At 40.4% G+C, this 18,118-nt stretch overlaps 1 protein-coding gene across 5 annotated transcripts in view; it reads left to right on the top strand.

Annotated features, from left to right (window-relative positions):
- Positions 1–18,118, top strand: part of BCAS3 (BCAS3 microtubule associated cell migration factor) — a 1,147,652-nt gene that overhangs the window by 411,067 nt on the left and 718,467 nt on the right. For all 5 annotated transcript variants that reach the window (XM_075852996.1, XM_075852997.1, XM_075852998.1 and 2 more), the window contains exon 15: positions 4,429–4,693. In XM_075852996.1, coding sequence (XP_075709111.1) covers positions 4,429–4,693 — 265 coding nt within the window. The remainder of the gene's footprint in view (positions 1–4,428; positions 4,694–18,118) is intronic.

Raw genomic sequence — 18,118 nt, 5'->3', positions numbered from 1 at the left:
TCTCGCATCTCGACGTGCAGTTACGTCTGTGCTTTGACAGTTAACCGCCGCGCGGCGCTACACCGCAGCGGCGGTTAACTGCGCAGGGTGTCTGCCCTGCATTCCCTGTTGCCGATCAGTGGCCCATCGCCGCTGATTTCGGCAGTTAACCCCTTCGATGCGGCGGTCGATTCCGATCGCCACATCTAAGGAGTTTAGCGCCGATCGGCAGCCCCCACCTGAAATCACTGGGGCTGGCGATGGTACCCATGGCAACCGAACGCCAGACAATGGCTTCCGGGCTGCCATGTACAGAAGCCTATGAGGACCAGCCGGAGGGTGGTCGTCGTATTCTTCCTGTCAGTGTGACTGTCACGTCACAATGACAGTTGGAATGCATTACACTATGTAGGTAGTGTAATGTATTCCAACAGCGATCAGAGCTGCAAGTCTAAGTGTCCCCTAGTGGGACATGTAAAGAAAGTAAAAAAAAGAATAAAAATATTTAAAAAAAAGTGTAAAAATAAAAGTTATAAGTGACATAAACAAGAACTGCTTTTTTCCCTATAATGAGTCTTTTATTATAGGAAAAAAATGAACACGTAAAAAAAAAGTACACATATTTGGTATCACCGCGTTAGTAACAACCCCAACTATAAAACTATAATATTATTTTTCCCGCACGGTGAACACCGCAAATAAAATAAAGGAAAAACAATGGCAGAATCACAATTTTTTGGTCACCACCCCTCCCAAAATATACAATAAGAAGTGATCAAAAAGTCGCATGTACGCCAAAATGATACCAATGCAAACTACAACCCGTCCCGCAAAAAACAACACAGCTTTTTTGACTGAAAAATAAAAAAGTTATGGCTCTCAGAATATGGTGAGACAAAAAATAGTTTATTTTATAAATAAGTTCTTTTATTGCGCAAACGCTGCAAAACATAAAAAAAACTATATACATATGGTATCGCCGTAATCGTATCGACCCGCAGAATAAAGTATAATGGTCATTTATAGCCCAGGGTGAAAGCTGTAAAAAATTAATAAAAATCATTGTCAGAATTGATGGTTTTTGGTCACCTGGCTTGACGAAAAATGGAATAAAAAGTGATAAAAAAAAATCGTATGTACCCCAAAATAGTACCAATGAAAACGACAGATTGTCCTGCAAAGAATAAGCCCTCAAACGGCTCCGGTGGTGAAAAAATAAAAAAAGTTCTGGCTCCCAGAATATAGCGATGCAAAATGTGCAGAGTGTTCCAAAAGCGGATAAGATCGGGAGCCATTTATAAGTGCGACACTGGCCACATATCTGCAGATTATTATTTATTTACCCCATTATTATACCCTCTTATTATGCCCCTGATGTACTCTGCCCAGCCTACATGTACCCCCACATTATATAAACTGAAATACCAGCAAAACGCCAAAGCTACTACCAAGCTAAATCTGTGCTCCAAAAGCCAAATGGCGCTCCCTTCCTTCTGAGCCCTACAGCGTGCCCAAACAGCCGTTTACGTCTACCGATATGGCATCGCCATACCCGGGAGAACCCGGTTAGTATTTTATTTGTGGCACAAACTGGGCACAACATATAGTGCACTAAAATGGCACATCAGTCGAAAATTGTAATTTTCACTTTGCACCATCCGCTGCGCATGAAACCTTTCGCGCACAATGACTTAATAGCATGTCGTGGTGTGGGGGGTGATGTATGGAGCGTCTTACTCACTGAGCCCGTGCCATACGCTGCGGGTGTCAGCTGTGTATTACAGCTGACACCCGGGACTAACGGACAGAAACAGCAATCGCGCTGTTACAGGAGCATGTAAAAATGACAATATACTGCAATACAAAACAAAAGTAAATAGTTATTATTAGTAGAAAAAATGTAATAAATATTTAAAGTCCAAAAAAACAATCTTTTCAAATTTTTTCTCTAAAGTAATGTAAAAAAATTAAAAAAAATACACAAAATTGGTTGCGTCCATAAAAGTCCAAGCTATTATAATATACCATTCTTTAACTCGCACGGTGATCGCCGTGAAAAATAAAGAATTTAAAGCGGCAAATCCGCTGTTTTTTGGCTCTACCAAAAATGTAATAAAAAGTGCTAAAAAAGTTGTATGTACCAAAAAATTGTACCATTAAGTACAGCTCGTCCCGCAAAAAATAAGCCCTCACACCGCTCTATTGACGGAAAAATAAAACAGTTATGGCTCTCGGAAAGCGGGGAGGGAATAATTAAAAAGAAAAAGCAAAACATGGATCAGTCCGAAATGGGTTAATTACTTTCTAATGAAAAAGCATTTATGATCACATGTGGGTTATAGCCGTACTCGGGAGAAATTGCTTTACAAATGTTGGGCGGCTTTTTCTCCTTTATCCTTCGTGAAATTGAAAAAATTCTACATTTTAGTGGAAATAATGTTGATATTCATTTTCACGGCCTAATTCTAATAAATTCTGCAAAAGACGTGTGGGGTTTAAATGCTCACTATACCCCTATATAGATTCCTTAAGTGCTGTAGTTTTCCAAATGGGGTTACTTTTGGGGGGCGTCCACTGTTTGGGTCCCTCGGGGGCTTTGCAAATTTGACATGACACCCAAAAACTATTCCAGCTAAATTTGAGCTCCAAAAGCCAAATAGCGCTCCTTGCCTTCTAAGCTCCGCTCTGGGTCCAAACAGCACTTTATTACCACATATGGCGTATTTACGTAGTCGGGAGAAATTGTTTTACAAATGTTGTGGTGCTGTTTCTCCTTTATTCCTTGTAAAAATTAAAAATGTCTACGTTTTTTCAGCAAAAAAGTAGATTTTTACCTTTACAGACTAATTCCAATAAATTCAGCAAAACAACTGTTTGGTCAAAATGATAACTTTGCCCCTAAAAAAATTCCTTGAGGGGTGTAGTTTCCGAAATGGGGTCACTTTTTGGGGATTGCCACTATTTTCGTTCCTCCAGTGCATTGAAAACGCGACACGGCACTGAAAACTATTCCAGCAAAATCAGAAATCCAAAATCCAAATGGCGCTCCTTCCATTCTGAGCCCTGCTGTGGGTCCAAACAGCAGTTTATTACCACATATGGGGTATTGCTATAATCGTAAGAAATTGCTTTACATATGTTGGGGTGTTTTTTCTACTTTATTCCTTGTAAAAATTTTATAATTTCTATGTTTTTTCAGAAAAAAAATAGATTTTCATCTTCACATACTAATTCAAATAAATTTAGCAAAAAAACTGTGGGTTCAAAATGCTAACTATACCCTTAGATACATTTCTTGAGGGGTGTAGTTTCCAAAATGGGGTCACTTTTGGGGGTCTTTACTGTTTTGGCACCACAAGACCTATTCAAACCTGACATGGTGCCTAAAATATATTCTAAAAAAATGAAGCCCCAAAATCCTCTAGGTGCTCCTTTGCTTCTGAGGCCGGTGTTTTAGTCCATTAGCGCACTAGGGCCACATGTGGGATATTTCTAAAAACTGCAGAATCTGGGCAATAAGTATTGAGTTGCGTTTCTTGGGTAAAACCGTCTGTGGTACAGAAAAAAATGTATTACAAATGAATTTTGGCAAAAAAAAATGAAATTTGTAAATTTCACCTCTACATTGCTTTAATTCCTGTGAAACGCCTAAAGGGTTAAAACATTTTCTGAATGCTGTTTTGAATACTTTGAGGGGTGCAGTTTTCAAAATGGGGTGATTTATGGGGACTTTCTAATATATAAGGCCCTCATAGCCACTTCAGAACTGAACTGGTCCCTGAAAAAATAGCCTTTTGAAATTTTCTTGAAAATATGAGAAATTGCTGCTAAAGTTCTAAGCCTTGTAACGTCCTAGAAAAATAAAAGGATGTTCATAAAAATGATGCAAACATAAAGTAGACATATAGGAAATGTTAACTAGTAAGTATTTTGTGTGGTATTACTATCTGTTTTACAAGTAGATACATTTAAATTTAGAAAAATGAAAATTTTTGCAATTTTTTTCTAAATCTTGGTGTTTTTTACAAATAAATATTGAATTTATTGACCAAATTTTTTTACTAACATAAAGTACAATATGTCACTAGAAAATAGTCTCGGAATCGCTTGGATAGGTAAAAGCATTCCGGAGTTATTACCACATAAAGTGACACATGTCAGATTTTTTAAAAATCGGCTTCGTCCTGAAGGCCAAAACAGGCTCAGTCCTGAAGGGGTTAAATAGGATTTTAAACTACTATAATACTGTACTGGATACTACTGGGAAATGTGTTAATTAGAAGTTCATCTTATTATCTGTTTGTATTTTTGGATTATTTCTCCATAAATTATAAATTACTAAATACTTAGCAATTTTCTTTGAGTAAAGTTATACCGAGGACAAACATAAAACTGTTATATAAAATTTGTGCATGTTGTATTGTTGATTTTTTTACACTTTTGTTTCAGGTGCAGGACATTTGTTTCAGCCATGACTGCAGATGGGTGGTGGTTAGCACTCTTCGTGGCACTTCCCACGTATTCCCAATAAATCCATATGGTGGTCAGCCATGTGTCCGTACTCATATGTCTCCTCGAGTGGTAAACCGCATGAGTCGCTTTCAAAAAAGTGCAGGTCTGGAAGAGATTGAGCAGGAGCTTACTTCAAAGCAAGGGGGCAGATGCAGTCCTGTGCCAGGTTTGTCCAGCAGTCCATCTGGCTCTCCCTTACATGGTGAGTATAGTATCACTGTGGCTACAGTGCAACATGGGTGGGCATTCACTATGTTCATAGAGAACTCTTACTATAGTTTTTAGGTATTTAAACTAGACCACTTTCAGATGCAGCTTAAAATACCCTTTTTACACCAAACAGCAAAAAAAAATTATATGTATTTAAATTTTAGTCAAATATGCAGAAATTTGTTTGAAGTAGTTACACCATTCCAGATTTTATGGTTTGGTAAAAATGTTAATTTGTTAAAATATTTTAAGCATTTAGAAAAAAGTTGGTTTTAATAGGATATGTGACTCTGTTGTAAGTACACCGATTATGAAGCTGTCTTTTATAAATTATGTAACATCTTAAATTGCAAATGGAATATTTCCTTGACATATGCTCCAGACATCAAAGAGTATTACAGTGTCTGTATACATATACATGGCTGCTCAGCAACAAAAAAAAAATGTATGTCCTATGCATACCTAACTATTTACACCCCTAATAAAACAAATTGTATTATTTGTTTCTTGGTGAGTTGTTCCAAAACATTTTTATCTTACGTTTATTCCCTTTCATTTAGACATGTCATCAAAGTGTCATAGTAGGCGCTCAACTTAAGGGGCGCCAAGTTCCTGTTATCAGAGAGTTGGCCGCACATGCAAAGCTACTATTAAAAAAAAACCGTTAGGCACTCACATTCTGCTGTTTTTCGCAATACTACTCTTAGTGGATACCAATAGCGGGAGCAGGGGAGCACTCAGACAGTCCCATTCATTTTTATGCACTGCCAACTCTCAGACTAAAAACAGGGACTTGGGACCCCTCGGCACCTATGATGCTGGGAGTGGTTTTGTGAAATAATGCAATTAAAGAAGCACTCCAGCAAATACATTTTAATTTTTTTGCCTATATAGTGCAGCATAGGCCATTATTAAATACTAATGTAGAGGCTCTTGTGTATACCTGTTATAGTTGATGTGCCAATTTGGGATGTATGCCATCTTGATTCCTTCTTCTCCTCTGATGTGGTTCCCCTAATGCAGCCTAAGATTTCCATTATGCTTTTAGTTTTGCAGAGTTAGAGGGGAGGTGTCTCATCAGATTGCACTTACACTGCTCAGAGTCCTATCTAAGGTGATAAGTTCTATGTCACTGATATATCACTTTATGTCCCCTAAGTCACACTGCAGAGTCTCACTATATCCTATGAGATGCAGCTGCAGACTGTGTCCTCTGCATCCTGATTGTGATAGATTTCTCCATGTCAGCTCTTACAAGCATGAAGCAACGGAGAGCATTGTGAAGATGCATCTCATAGGAATACTCTAGTTTCTCTGCAAACAGCACTCACAGATAGTATAGACAACTAGTGTAAGTCAGGGGAGTTAAAAATCTCTGCAGCTAATCATTGTATGGACCTACTATATATCTGCACTTCTGCACCCTTACGTAGGACATAAATTATCTTTTCGACAGCACGCTCTCCATTAGAGAGAGACAAACAGAGAAACAAGAAGGGTGGAGCTTGATGGAAAGTTCACTGGAAGTCCTCCACACAATGGAGACTGAATTCTGGTTTACACTGTCCATGTAAGGGTTCAAAATGTATGAATGCAACTGAAATAGGAAGAAACAATGACACTGCTAGATTATTGCTGGTGAGTTAGCATTATATGTGCAAAAAAATTATTGCAGAATAGTTCTTTAATTACACTTTTCTAGTATAAAGCAGTCTTTGAACAGAACACCCCCTTCTCCCCAACATTTAAAAATATATTTTTTTACTTCCCCATTTATTCAGTACATATACATTTTTGTTGCAATTGACAACAGATTTTCTTTTATTGCATTTGGGTTTATTCAAACCCTTAATGAAAGGCTCTACAGCCTCAGTGGATTATTAATCCCTTCTCGACACCTGCAGTGTATATATATTGCAGCCGACACTTCACTGCAACGAGCGTTCAAACCTTTGATTGCCTCAAAAGTGACCACGGCCTTAGGATAGATGGCGCCCCGTGCAAAATGATCTTTCGGTGCCCCTGTATAGGTTATCAATATCTGATCGGTGGCAGTCCGACTCCCGGCACCCCCGCTGATGAGCTGTTTTGAAGGGGCCGCAGTGTTTGTACGAGCGCTACTTTCCCTTCATTCCTATCACTGCTCGTACTGTGAATCACTGACACACTTGTAGCAGCGGCTCACAGTATTAGAGCCACTACAATTGTGTCGGCGATTCACCGTACAAGCAGGTAAGGAATGAAGGGAAAGCAGCGCCCCGGCCCCTTCAAAACAGCCAATCGGTGGGCTGCCGGTAGTCAGACCAACACCGATCAGATATTGATGGCCTATCATGAGGATAAACCATCAATTTCTTATGACTGGACAACCCCTTTAATGTAATGAAAAATAAAATTATATGAAATTGAAAAATTAAAAAAAAAAAGTATTTACTCCGTGCAAAATACATTTTCTCGCGCATACGTTGTATAAAAACAAGAAAACCTACACTTACTAGGTTTTCACATGACTGTATTAATGTAACAGTTTATTGAGTGTGAAACATGAACCACATAAAAAATAAACAAAAAAAGACACTTTTTTTTCTATATTTGAGCTACAAAAAATAATATAAATTACTTTACACAGTAATTTATATGTACTCAAAAACATAAAATACAATTTCTCCAGCATAAATACAGCCACGTCAATGAAAAATTGTAAAAAGTTATGGCTGCTAAGAAGCAAAAATGACAAACTGTTACTGGTCATTAAGGCCCAGACAGGCCTGGCCAAGCTTTACCTGGTTCTTTTGAGCTTTATAGGACAAAATCAAGCTCCATGTATGTAGACCGGATGCAGAGAAAATGTGTGTTTACTTTGTGTTTTGTTTTGCATTTTGTCAGTAGTTCGTATTACAAATATGAAATTTAATGTGGGATCCAGAATGCCTGAAACAAACACAGTCTGTAAATAATTAGAGCAACAGATGCGATCATTGTGCTGTGTCTGACATCACAGAGAGTTTAGGACGGAAGTACCGGGGTACACCTTTCATCCATTTGGGTCTGTTTTTTGTCAAGAGATGTTACAGGAGATTATTACTGTTCCAGGATTCCTAAATATATTTGAAGTTTTAAGTAGATTTTGTATTAAATGTGTAGCAAACGACCTGTGACTATTTTACATTGATTAATCGAGAGAGAAAAAGCAGTTTGCTTTTCTGTGTTATAAATCGTTTTGAAAGCTGTAACTCAAGACCAAATATTCATTTTGCCTGCCGCACACTGGAACACATGACATATACCAGAGGTGCCTTTCTCAAATAGGTGTAAATCATTGGCTTGTACAATAAATATATAGTATTAGTTTCAATGTATTTTTGACTGATAAATCTGAAATTATGAAATTATGAAATTGTCACTTTATTTAAAGGGAGTCTGTCACCAGAAATGTATCTATCAAACTAGCAAAAAAGTAATATAGTGGAGGTTCACCTAAATTAAATGTTATTTTCCTTTTTCACATGAGTGCCTCCTTTGCAGAAAAAATCCACTTTATTCAATATATGCAAATTAGCATTGTGAAGCAAGGCTTCTATCCCCCCTCCCTCACATCTTTCTTTGATTGACAGGGGCCAGGCAGTGTAAAAGCTGAGTTCACGCCTGACCCCATAGTCTCTCCTGAACGCGTGCACAGCTTTTCTTCATAATCAGCGCATGCGCAGTATATCCTTGACGTTTCACCGGTCTAATCGGCTGTACTGTGCATGCACCGATGATGTCATACTACACCATCTTCTGCTCTGCGATGCCAAGGTCCATCTTTTCCGGGTGTAGTCTGACGTCATCGGTGCATGCGCAGTACTGCCAGTTAGACGGGGGAAACGTCAAGGGTGTACTGGGCATGCGCCGATTATAAAGCAGGGCCACGCGTGTTTTCAGAAGACTACGGGGTCAGGTGTGAACTCGGCTATTACACTGCCTGGCCCCTGTCAATCAATGAAAGAATGTATGGACTGGGGAAAGAAGACAGAGCATTTTGGAGAATGGTGATGACCTCGTTGCTCCAAAATGCTAATTTGCATATATTGAATAAAGATATTTTCTCTGCAAAGGAGCCACCCCTGTGAAAAAGGAAAATAACGTTACATTCAGGTGTACACTATATTACACTACATCACTCTGTTCCTAGTTTATAGGTACATTTCTGATGACAGACTCCCTTTAAGTACTGCTTATAATACAATTGTCGTTTTTAAGGATAAAGCTCTATTACACTGTATTTGCAGTGTACATTCAGTGTATGCACTGGGAAAGCTCCCGACACATATGTCGAACATGTCTATAGGGTCTCATTGACCCAACATACACGCCTCAACATTGAAATTGCAACACCAAGAAGGAAAAGTTTTGGAATTGTGGAAACCACAGGATCGACATGTTAATGATATGCAAATGTTAAAATAAGGGAAACCACATATTCCAATCATCTTGATTTATTCAGTATCGGATATGAGCACCACATGCCAATATACACGCACGTACATGCCTTGGGATGCTATCAATGAGGTTATTAATGGTTGTCTGAGGAATGTTATCCCACGCTGAATGCACTTGGGCACGTCTATCATCAAGGTTGGCTGCTGGCAGCGCCCTTTACAATTGCCGACCAATGACATCCCAGAGGGGCTCGATGGAAGGCAAGTCTGTAGCAGGCCATGGTAGCACTTTTAAGCCACGCAGACTGCTCACAGTAGCATGAGCAACATGGAGCCTGGTGTTGTCCTGTTGAAAAACAGCTTCTGGGACACTTTGGAGAAATGGCCGTACTACTGGTCCCACGACCAAATCAATGTAACACCGAGCTGTTAGTTTACCTGAATTGAAGATTAGAGGTGCCCAGCTACCGTACATTATGCCACTCCACACCATAATCCCGGGAGTAGGACTGGTGTGACGTTCCCTTGTGAAGGTGTCTTCATGGAGTTGCCCACTTGGTCTCCAGACTAATCTTCAGCTATCATTGTGTCCGAGACAAAAGCGCGACTAATCACTGAAGGGGATAGACCTCCATTCCGGCCTCCATTGCCATCCTGCTATGCACCATGATATCCTTTGAGAGTGTTGTCGTGTGGTCAATGGAACACCTGTAGCTGGACATCTGGCTCGTAGCCCAATGTCGTGCAAACACCTTCTGATAGTTTGTGTCGACCCTGGTTGCCTCCCTAGGCTTGGAATACAAAATGGATCACTACGCGTCATACTTCCAATCAGACGATCCGTCTGGGCAGAGGTTCACCTCTGCGTACCTCTTGCTGTCATTACCATTTGTTGTTGATCTCCCAACCACCGGGACACACAAAGTTGTACATTGCTGACATCTCAGCCTAGGCACGTAAGGATCTGCCGGAGTGATGAACCAAGTTCTCTCAGTTCAAGGATATTGTCCCTCTTTTTGCGACAAGTGGCGATAACTGGCACGTCAACGATCAGGAGGCATCGCACAATCGTTCCACAGCAAATGACCCAATTATTGAGGTTTCATGTGGCTAAAAAACTTTGCCACCAATCTGGTTTTATGCCTGTCCTATATGCCACAGATTGAAGCTAGGTACTTGAAAATGTAATCATTTGCAGATTTTATCGACACCTGCTACTTCCTCGATTTGCATAACCTTATGGCTTATTTGCTGTTGCAATTTCAATGTTGAGGAGTGTATGTCAAAAGAATGCCTATAATCTATTTAACATATGGAATAGCATAGTACTATTAATATTGAGTACGCTATTCAATACAGAGGGACGCTGTTCGATACCGGCCGGCACCGCACATGTATTGCCACATACCCTGAAAAATGTCAATAGTCAAGACAAAAAACACACACAAGGGTATGTATATGGCAAAAGAAGTCTATAGACACTGAGTATATCACAAAAGATTTAATTTATTGATAACAAATACACCACATGGACATTGTTAAAATCACTTAAAAAAGCAAATACATGCTAGAGCTGGTATCCTGGGGAATGACACCCTGGTAAGTGGCCAAACACAAACAACCCCAGAAATAGACCTACCAAAAGACCCCCTCAGACAACAAATGTAGTAATATAGACATGGATAGAAAGAATATTGCATCTAACCATTAAGTATACATATCCTGTGAAATCATGGATTATCCAATAAGAGGAGAAAAAAGGTTGCCCCACGCGTATCACCACAACGTGGATTCCTCAGGGGTAATCGGGAGACCAGTTCTAGCATGTATTTACTTTTTAAGTGATTTTAACAATGTCCATGTGGTGTATTTGTTATCAATAAATTTAATCTTTTGTGATATACTCAGTGTCTATAGACTTCTTTTGCCATATACATACCCTTGTGTGTGTTTTTCGTCTTGACGAATGCCACTATATGCCTATATAGTGGTGTATGTCAAAGCAATTTATTGAAGTTGTACGCTGGGAAATACTCCAAATACCTGAGTTGGAAGGCTCAAGCGTAGTGTGAAAATAGAGCCTACACCATTCAATACGGAGGCATCTAGTAAAAAAACATACCACACTGTATATGGTTTTTACAATTAGACACAATAGTGCTCCATATACCTCCGACAGAAGGCTTCGACCTATGCCACTGTATAGGCATACAGTGGCACATGTCCGAGCCTTCTGTCAGAGGTGTACATTGGGAAATACACCTGACATGTACCTCCAATGGAAGGCTCAAATGCAGTGTGAATAGAGCCTAATGCTCTATTCACTTTGCATTTAAGTTATCTGTTTGACATATACGTCAGGAAATGCTCACGACATATACGTCCCACTGACCTATAGATCCCTATGGACCCAACTGATGCCAAAAGCACTCTTTTGCTGGCATAGGTTATTATACCTTTTTTTGGGCAAGATAGAAAATGGCAGCTTATTGAGCTATTCTATTTAATATAGAGGGACCCTGTAGGCAACGAATGCAACTGTATGTCTATACAAAGGCATATATCGAAGCTTTCCATCGAAGTTATAAGTTGGGAAATACTACATAGTTCGGCCCCATGCACACAAACGTAAAAACGCCCGTAATCACGGGCCGTAATTACGGCCCGTAATTACGGGCCCATAGACTTCTATTGACCACGGGTACCTCCCCGTATGCTTACGGGAAGGTGCCCGGGCCGTTAAAAAATATAGAACATGTCCTACTTTAGGCCGTAATTACGGCACGGGCAGGCCCATAGAAGTCTATGGGGCTCCCGTAATTACGGGTGACTACGTGTGTGCACCCGTAATTACGGGAGCGTTGCTAGGCGACGTCAGTAAATAGTCACTGTCTAGGGTGCTGAAAGAGTTAAACTATCGGCCGTAACTCTTTCAGCACCCTGGACAGAAACTACCGATCACAATATAGATCAACGTGTAAAAAAAAGAAGACGTTCATACTTACCCAGAACTCCCTGCTTCTTCCTCCAGTCCGGCCTCCCGGAATGACATTTCAGCCCATTTGACCGCTGCAGCCAATCACAGGCCAATCACAGGCTTCAGCAGTCACATGGACTGCCGCGTCATCCAGGGAGGTCGGGCTGGATGTCAAGAGAGGGATGCGTCACCAAGGCAACGGCCGGGTAAGTATGAATTTCTTTTACTTTTACCTCGGAAAGGGCTGCCCCTTCTCTCTATCCTGCACTGAGAGAGAGAAGGGGCTGCAGATTAGTGCAGTGCAATTTTGCAGCGAAAACGTGCCCGTAAATACGGGTGGAATACTGGTGACACCGGACCCATATTTACGGGCACGGGTCCGTAAATACTGGTGCAATACGGGTCGAATACGTGTGACCAAGGACCCGTATTTACGCCAGTATTTATGGGAGGGAAAAAATACGTTCGTGTACATGAGGCCTTACATGTCAATTTCAAATCTCTTTCAAAAGTGGAACACAGAACTATCTTCCTCAATTGGCAGTACATAGATCCTAATAGGATGAAGTTAAAAATTGCTTAAAAGGGCTCTGTCACCAGATTATAAGTGCCCTATCTCCTACATAATGTGATCGGCGCTATAATGTAGATAACAACAGTGGTTTTTATTTTGAAAATCGATCATTTTTGAGCAAGTTATGAACAATTTTACATTTATGCTAATTAGTTTCTTAATAACCAACTGGGCGTTTTTTAACTTTTTACCAAGTGGGCGTTGTAAAGAGAAGGGTATGATGCTGACCAATCAGTGACCAATCAGCGTCATACACTTCTCTTCATTCCAGCCCAGCTTGTTTCACTGCACAGCGTGATCTTGCGAGATCATGCTGTGACAGGTCCTTCACCGGAGCGATGGAAGAATCAACAGACATTGCCTCCAGCCATGCCAGGACGTTTATCTGAATCTGCTGGGCACTTATAAACTGGTGACAGAGCCTCTTTTAAAGAGGCTCTGTCAATAGTTTATTAATGCTTTTTTCCCTTTTTTTTCTCTTTTTTTCCGTTTTTTCTTTTTCCTATTTTCTTTTTTTCTTCTAATCTTTTTTTTAAATTTCTGTATACACTATACACTACACACACCTCTGTAAAAAAAAATATTTTCACCATATGCTAGATGGACCCCTGTAGATGCAGTGGAGATTATGACATTTTTGGGCCTTGTGCTGCATATGAGGCTAGTGAAGATACCAGAGATTAGGCAATACTGGAGTACAGCTATTTTGTTCAACACCCAAATTTACCGCATGGACATGACCCGGATTCGCTTTTAAAAAATGTTAAAGGTTTTTGCATTATAATTATAACGCACAGTGCCTGCCCCAAGATGACCCTACATTTGACTGTCTTTAAACCAGTCCTTGATTATTTTAGCACTAAGTTTTCACAAGCATGTAACCCCGAAAAGTATATTTCCGTACATTAGTCCCTTGGACATTTTAAAGGGAAACTTAAGTTCTGCCAATACTTGCCTAGTAAGAGTGCATGGTATGGAATTAAATTGCACATGCTGTGTGCGAGTACCTCAGGGTACACAGACAGGTTTTGGGTTTACGAAGAGAAAGGCTCCTAGGATTGAACTTCAAGAATGCCCCACCTTTCTGGAAGTTAGTGGGAAAATAGTGTGGGATTTGGTACACCCACTGCTTGAACAGGGTTATTACCTTTACTTGGATACCTTCAATACCAGTATCCCAATCTTTAAGTGCTTCTTTACCAAAAGTGCTGCAACACTGTGGACAAATATCAGAAAGGCCTCCCTAAAACACAGCTTGGATAAAGACTTAGAAGGGGTGAGAGCAGGGCACTATGCAGCAAAAACATGTAGTTGATCCAGTATAAGGACAAAAGGGATGTGCTTACATTGACCACAATTCACGGCAAGAGAAGGACCCCGGTTCCTGTATGACTTACCACTACAATGACCCCAAGCTAGATTGAATCCTGGCCTATATTAAGTAAATGGGAGGGTTTGATATCTCTGATCTAGTACAACAGCTGTACAGTGCCATGCAAGGAACAATGGTGTGGTACAAAAAAGTGTCTGTTCACATTGAACAGATAATGTATAACGCTTATGCGTTATCACGACATGTGGGCCAGATGGAAACTTTCCTTTATTTTAAAGAGGTGGTTTTCAATCCCCTAATCTTTGGAAGCCAGGAGGGGTAGGGCTTCTAGAAGCGAGGGTGCATGTATGGTACCAGGGCAACAATTCACAATTGAAGTGCCCCAAATTTCACAGAAGCGAAGGAACCAAAAAAGGCACAAAGTGGGTTGCAAAAGGGGGATTAGAATGGACACCATTTACCACTGTGAAAGCTGCCCTGAAAAAACTTTGCCTGTGCATCAAGGATTGCTACAAAGCTTACCACACATCCATGAATTATTAATCCAATCCAGAATAAAATGCGCTTCAAATGCAGAATGGCGCTTCTTTTCTGAGCCCTGCCATATGTCCAATCAGCAGTTTACATCTACATATTTGGCACAGTATATACTGTAATATTAGCTCAATTCCTCCTTACCATATGTATGGAAAATAGGGTCTGGAGTACGTCAGTCAAACATTGAAAAGATTCCGCTTCTAATGCGGAGGAGAGAGGGGCACTACCCTACAAAAATTGTAAAACACGACCTGATAAAAAGTTAGCCCGTTTAATAGAGATGTTATCACCCTCTTATGTGTTGTACTTGCGTCGTAATACAACCATGGATTGGGTCTAGCTAATCCCTGGTCTTCTTTGGATCTCTGTAAAATAGTCAGTTTTCTTCTCGGGAAGCCTTTCTTTTAAAGTACACTATATCCCTGAAAATTTTATTATTCCTGTGGAAGAACTTAATGGGAATCTATAGTGGGTTATTGTGAAGCAAGTACAAAAGTTTTGGGCATTAAAATTATTTTTTATTAAATTTGCACGGCCAGTAACTGTGAGGGGCAATTTACACCAATCCTTAACTATGTGCTGAAATTTAGAGAGTAATGGCTGTAAATTTATGGTCGTTCTAAAGAGCTCACTGAATTTGAGCGTGATACTATAATAGGATGCCACCGTTGCAACATGTCTGTTCGTGAAATTTCTTTCCTCCTAGATATTCCACGATCAAGGGAGAGTGGTATTATTGCAAAGTGGAAGTGTTTAGGAACCACAGCAACTCGGTCACAAAGTAGCAGACCACGCAAAGTTACAGAGCAGGGTAACAGCCACTACATGCAAGCCTTACATCACAAAGCACAATGCCAAGTTTCAGATGGAGTGGTGTAAAGCACGCTGCTACTGGACTCTGGAGCACTGTTCTGTGGAGTGACAAATCACACTTCTCTATCTGGCAGTCTGATAGACAAGTCTGGCCTTGGCAAATGCCAGGAGAACGTTACTTGCCTGATTTTTACCTGCATTGTGCCAACTGTAAGGTTTGATGGAGGAGTGATAATGCTATGGGGGTGTTTCTCAGGGGTTTGTCTAGGCCCCTTAGTTCCAGTGAAGGGAAAACTTAATGCTTCAGCACACGAGGACATTTTGGAAAATTGTATTCTTCCAACTTTGTGGTAATAGTTTGGGGAAGGCGCTTTTCTGTTTCAGTGTTACTGTGCCCCAGTACACAAAGCAAGATCCATAAAGGCATGGCGTCAACCCCATCAAACACCTTTGGGATGAACTATAACGGAGATTGCGAGCCAGGCCCTCTTGTCCAACATCAGTATGTGACCACACAAATGCTCCTCTGAATGAATGGGCGAAAATCCCGACATACACATACAAAATTTTGTAGAAAGCCTTCAGAGAAGAGTGGAAGTTCTTTTAAATGCAAAGGGGGACCAACTCCATATTAATGCCCATGGATTTAGAATAGGATGTCGTAAGAGCTCCTGTAGTTATAATGTGTAGATGTCCTAATACTTTTGTCCATATGTTGAGCCCTGTTGTGCCTTACTTATAATTGCTAATAAATGTCCTGCTATATCTCCCTCCTCATAATACTTCTTAGGCCTCATGCACACGGCTGTGCCCGTAATCACGGTCCCTGATTGCGGGGACGGCCGGCCGCTTGCGGCCGCGGACATTCACCCGCATTTTCGGCCTGTGCTCCCATATAAAGTATGGGACCACGGTCCGTAAAAAGCAAAAGATAGGACATGTCCTATCTTTTTCAGAGGCTTTCTATGGCCTGGACACATTCCCGGGATATACGGGAAGGTGTCCGTGGTCAATAGAAATGAATGCATCCGTGATTGGGACCGTAATTACAGTCTGCAATTCCGGACTATATCTACGGTCGTGTATATGGGGCCTAACACTGGAAATTTTTTTATCTACCATAGTTAATGCCTTCCTCTAACTAGCTTTGGGAGGGTATCTGAAAAGATTTTAGATTTAAAATGTTACTTTATTTACTTCTTGTATCAAGAGACCTCTTAATTATGCCTCCATAACATCCCAGATGACTAACGTGGAGGTGAACCCCGCATTGTGGGTCAAAAATTAAATTAAAAGATTCGAAGCATGATCTCTGGTCCAAATAAGGTGAAGCCAGTAAGAGTTAAATCGCCAGCAAGAGGGAACTTTCCTTATTATATTTGGAGAAATAAAATTTCAGCAAAATAGGTGAATGTTCAGATAGTCGTCTAGGTAGATATTGTATATCTTGTATCATATTAGCTACAGTGTGCATGCCCGACATCAGATCAATACGGGAGGGTGATCTATGTGAGTCGGAATAGCAACAGTAATGTCACAGCGTAGGATTTTTAAGACTTTATAGATCTAATTAGGCCAAGTCTTGTAGCGTCCCTCCAAATTGGGTTTAGTCGAGCATTGGCAGTGTCTATAGCATCATGAAATTTATCAAGGGCTAAATCAATTCAATTATTAAAATTTATTATTAAAATTTCCCATGATAAGAAGGGGGGTGTCTGGTGCTTTTCCGGCAAACAACAGTACCTTTTGTAACACAACTGCTAAATATGGTGGGGGAACATATAGCATATACTGTAGAGTCCGAAGTTCTTTCCCACCCAATATTTATTCAAATATTTATACGATCAGGAAACATATGTGTTTCCTGCAGGCAGCATATCAAAGGATGGTCTTTTTTAACACATCCAAAAACAGCTCTACGTTTAGTTGGATCACCAAGGCCTCTCATTTTCAATGTAAGAAAAGTCACTATTCCCACCATATTTTAAACCATGAATAAGTGGTCCATACATCCAATGTTCCCACAGAAAGCATTTTGTGAAATAAAGTATCATCAACCCGTGTGCAGTGTCGCACTCCAAATGCAAATTTCCCAACGCAAATGCGGAATGTTGTATGCTATGATTCACGATATTCTCAAACCCACCTTCCCCCACCTACTCAACCCCCTTAACTGTAACTGTATTCGACATATTTACCAGATATGTAGGGAAAAACTTGGAAACTAAAAGGGAAAAGAATCCCCCCCCCTTCTCTCCTCACAGGTGCTCAAGCAAAGATAGACCCTAGAATAGGGCTCAAAGGCACTTACAAAAGTGAGTACAATACTTCTCCTGTATTGGGGAGTAAGCCTAAGTGTAAGGCCATGTTGACACAGCATTTATTTGCTGCATTTTTTCCCGCGTTGAATAACGCGTCAAAAACGCATGCTATAAGCTTCCCATTGACATCAATGGAAAAAAGCATTGCAATACATATGACACATATTTTTTACGCGCACGTGTTTAAAAAACGCGTCGCGTAAAAATAGAAGCATCAGGTAAATTCTTGGCACATTAAACGCACCGAAAACGCGCCTAATTCCTTTAGTCAATGGGAGTCCCTTTTACGCGCCCAAAAACGCGTCAAAATGCCTGTACTGTAAAAAGTGCTTTGCAAAACACCGCTAGCGTTTTTGACGCGTTTACAGTCCTAAAATTTATCAAAACCCAGATAAGTCGTCCTGTTTCTCTAGTCCTTTCGTATACTAGGGATATACTCAC

This window comes from Rhinoderma darwinii, chromosome 2, assembly GCF_050947455.1.
Source record: "Rhinoderma darwinii isolate aRhiDar2 chromosome 2, aRhiDar2.hap1, whole genome shotgun sequence".
Classification (NCBI taxonomy): Eukaryota; Metazoa; Chordata; class Amphibia; order Anura; family Rhinodermatidae; genus Rhinoderma; species Rhinoderma darwinii.
Note: the sequence above shows the minus strand (reverse complement) of the source record. Positions and strands in the feature narration are given on the sequence as shown.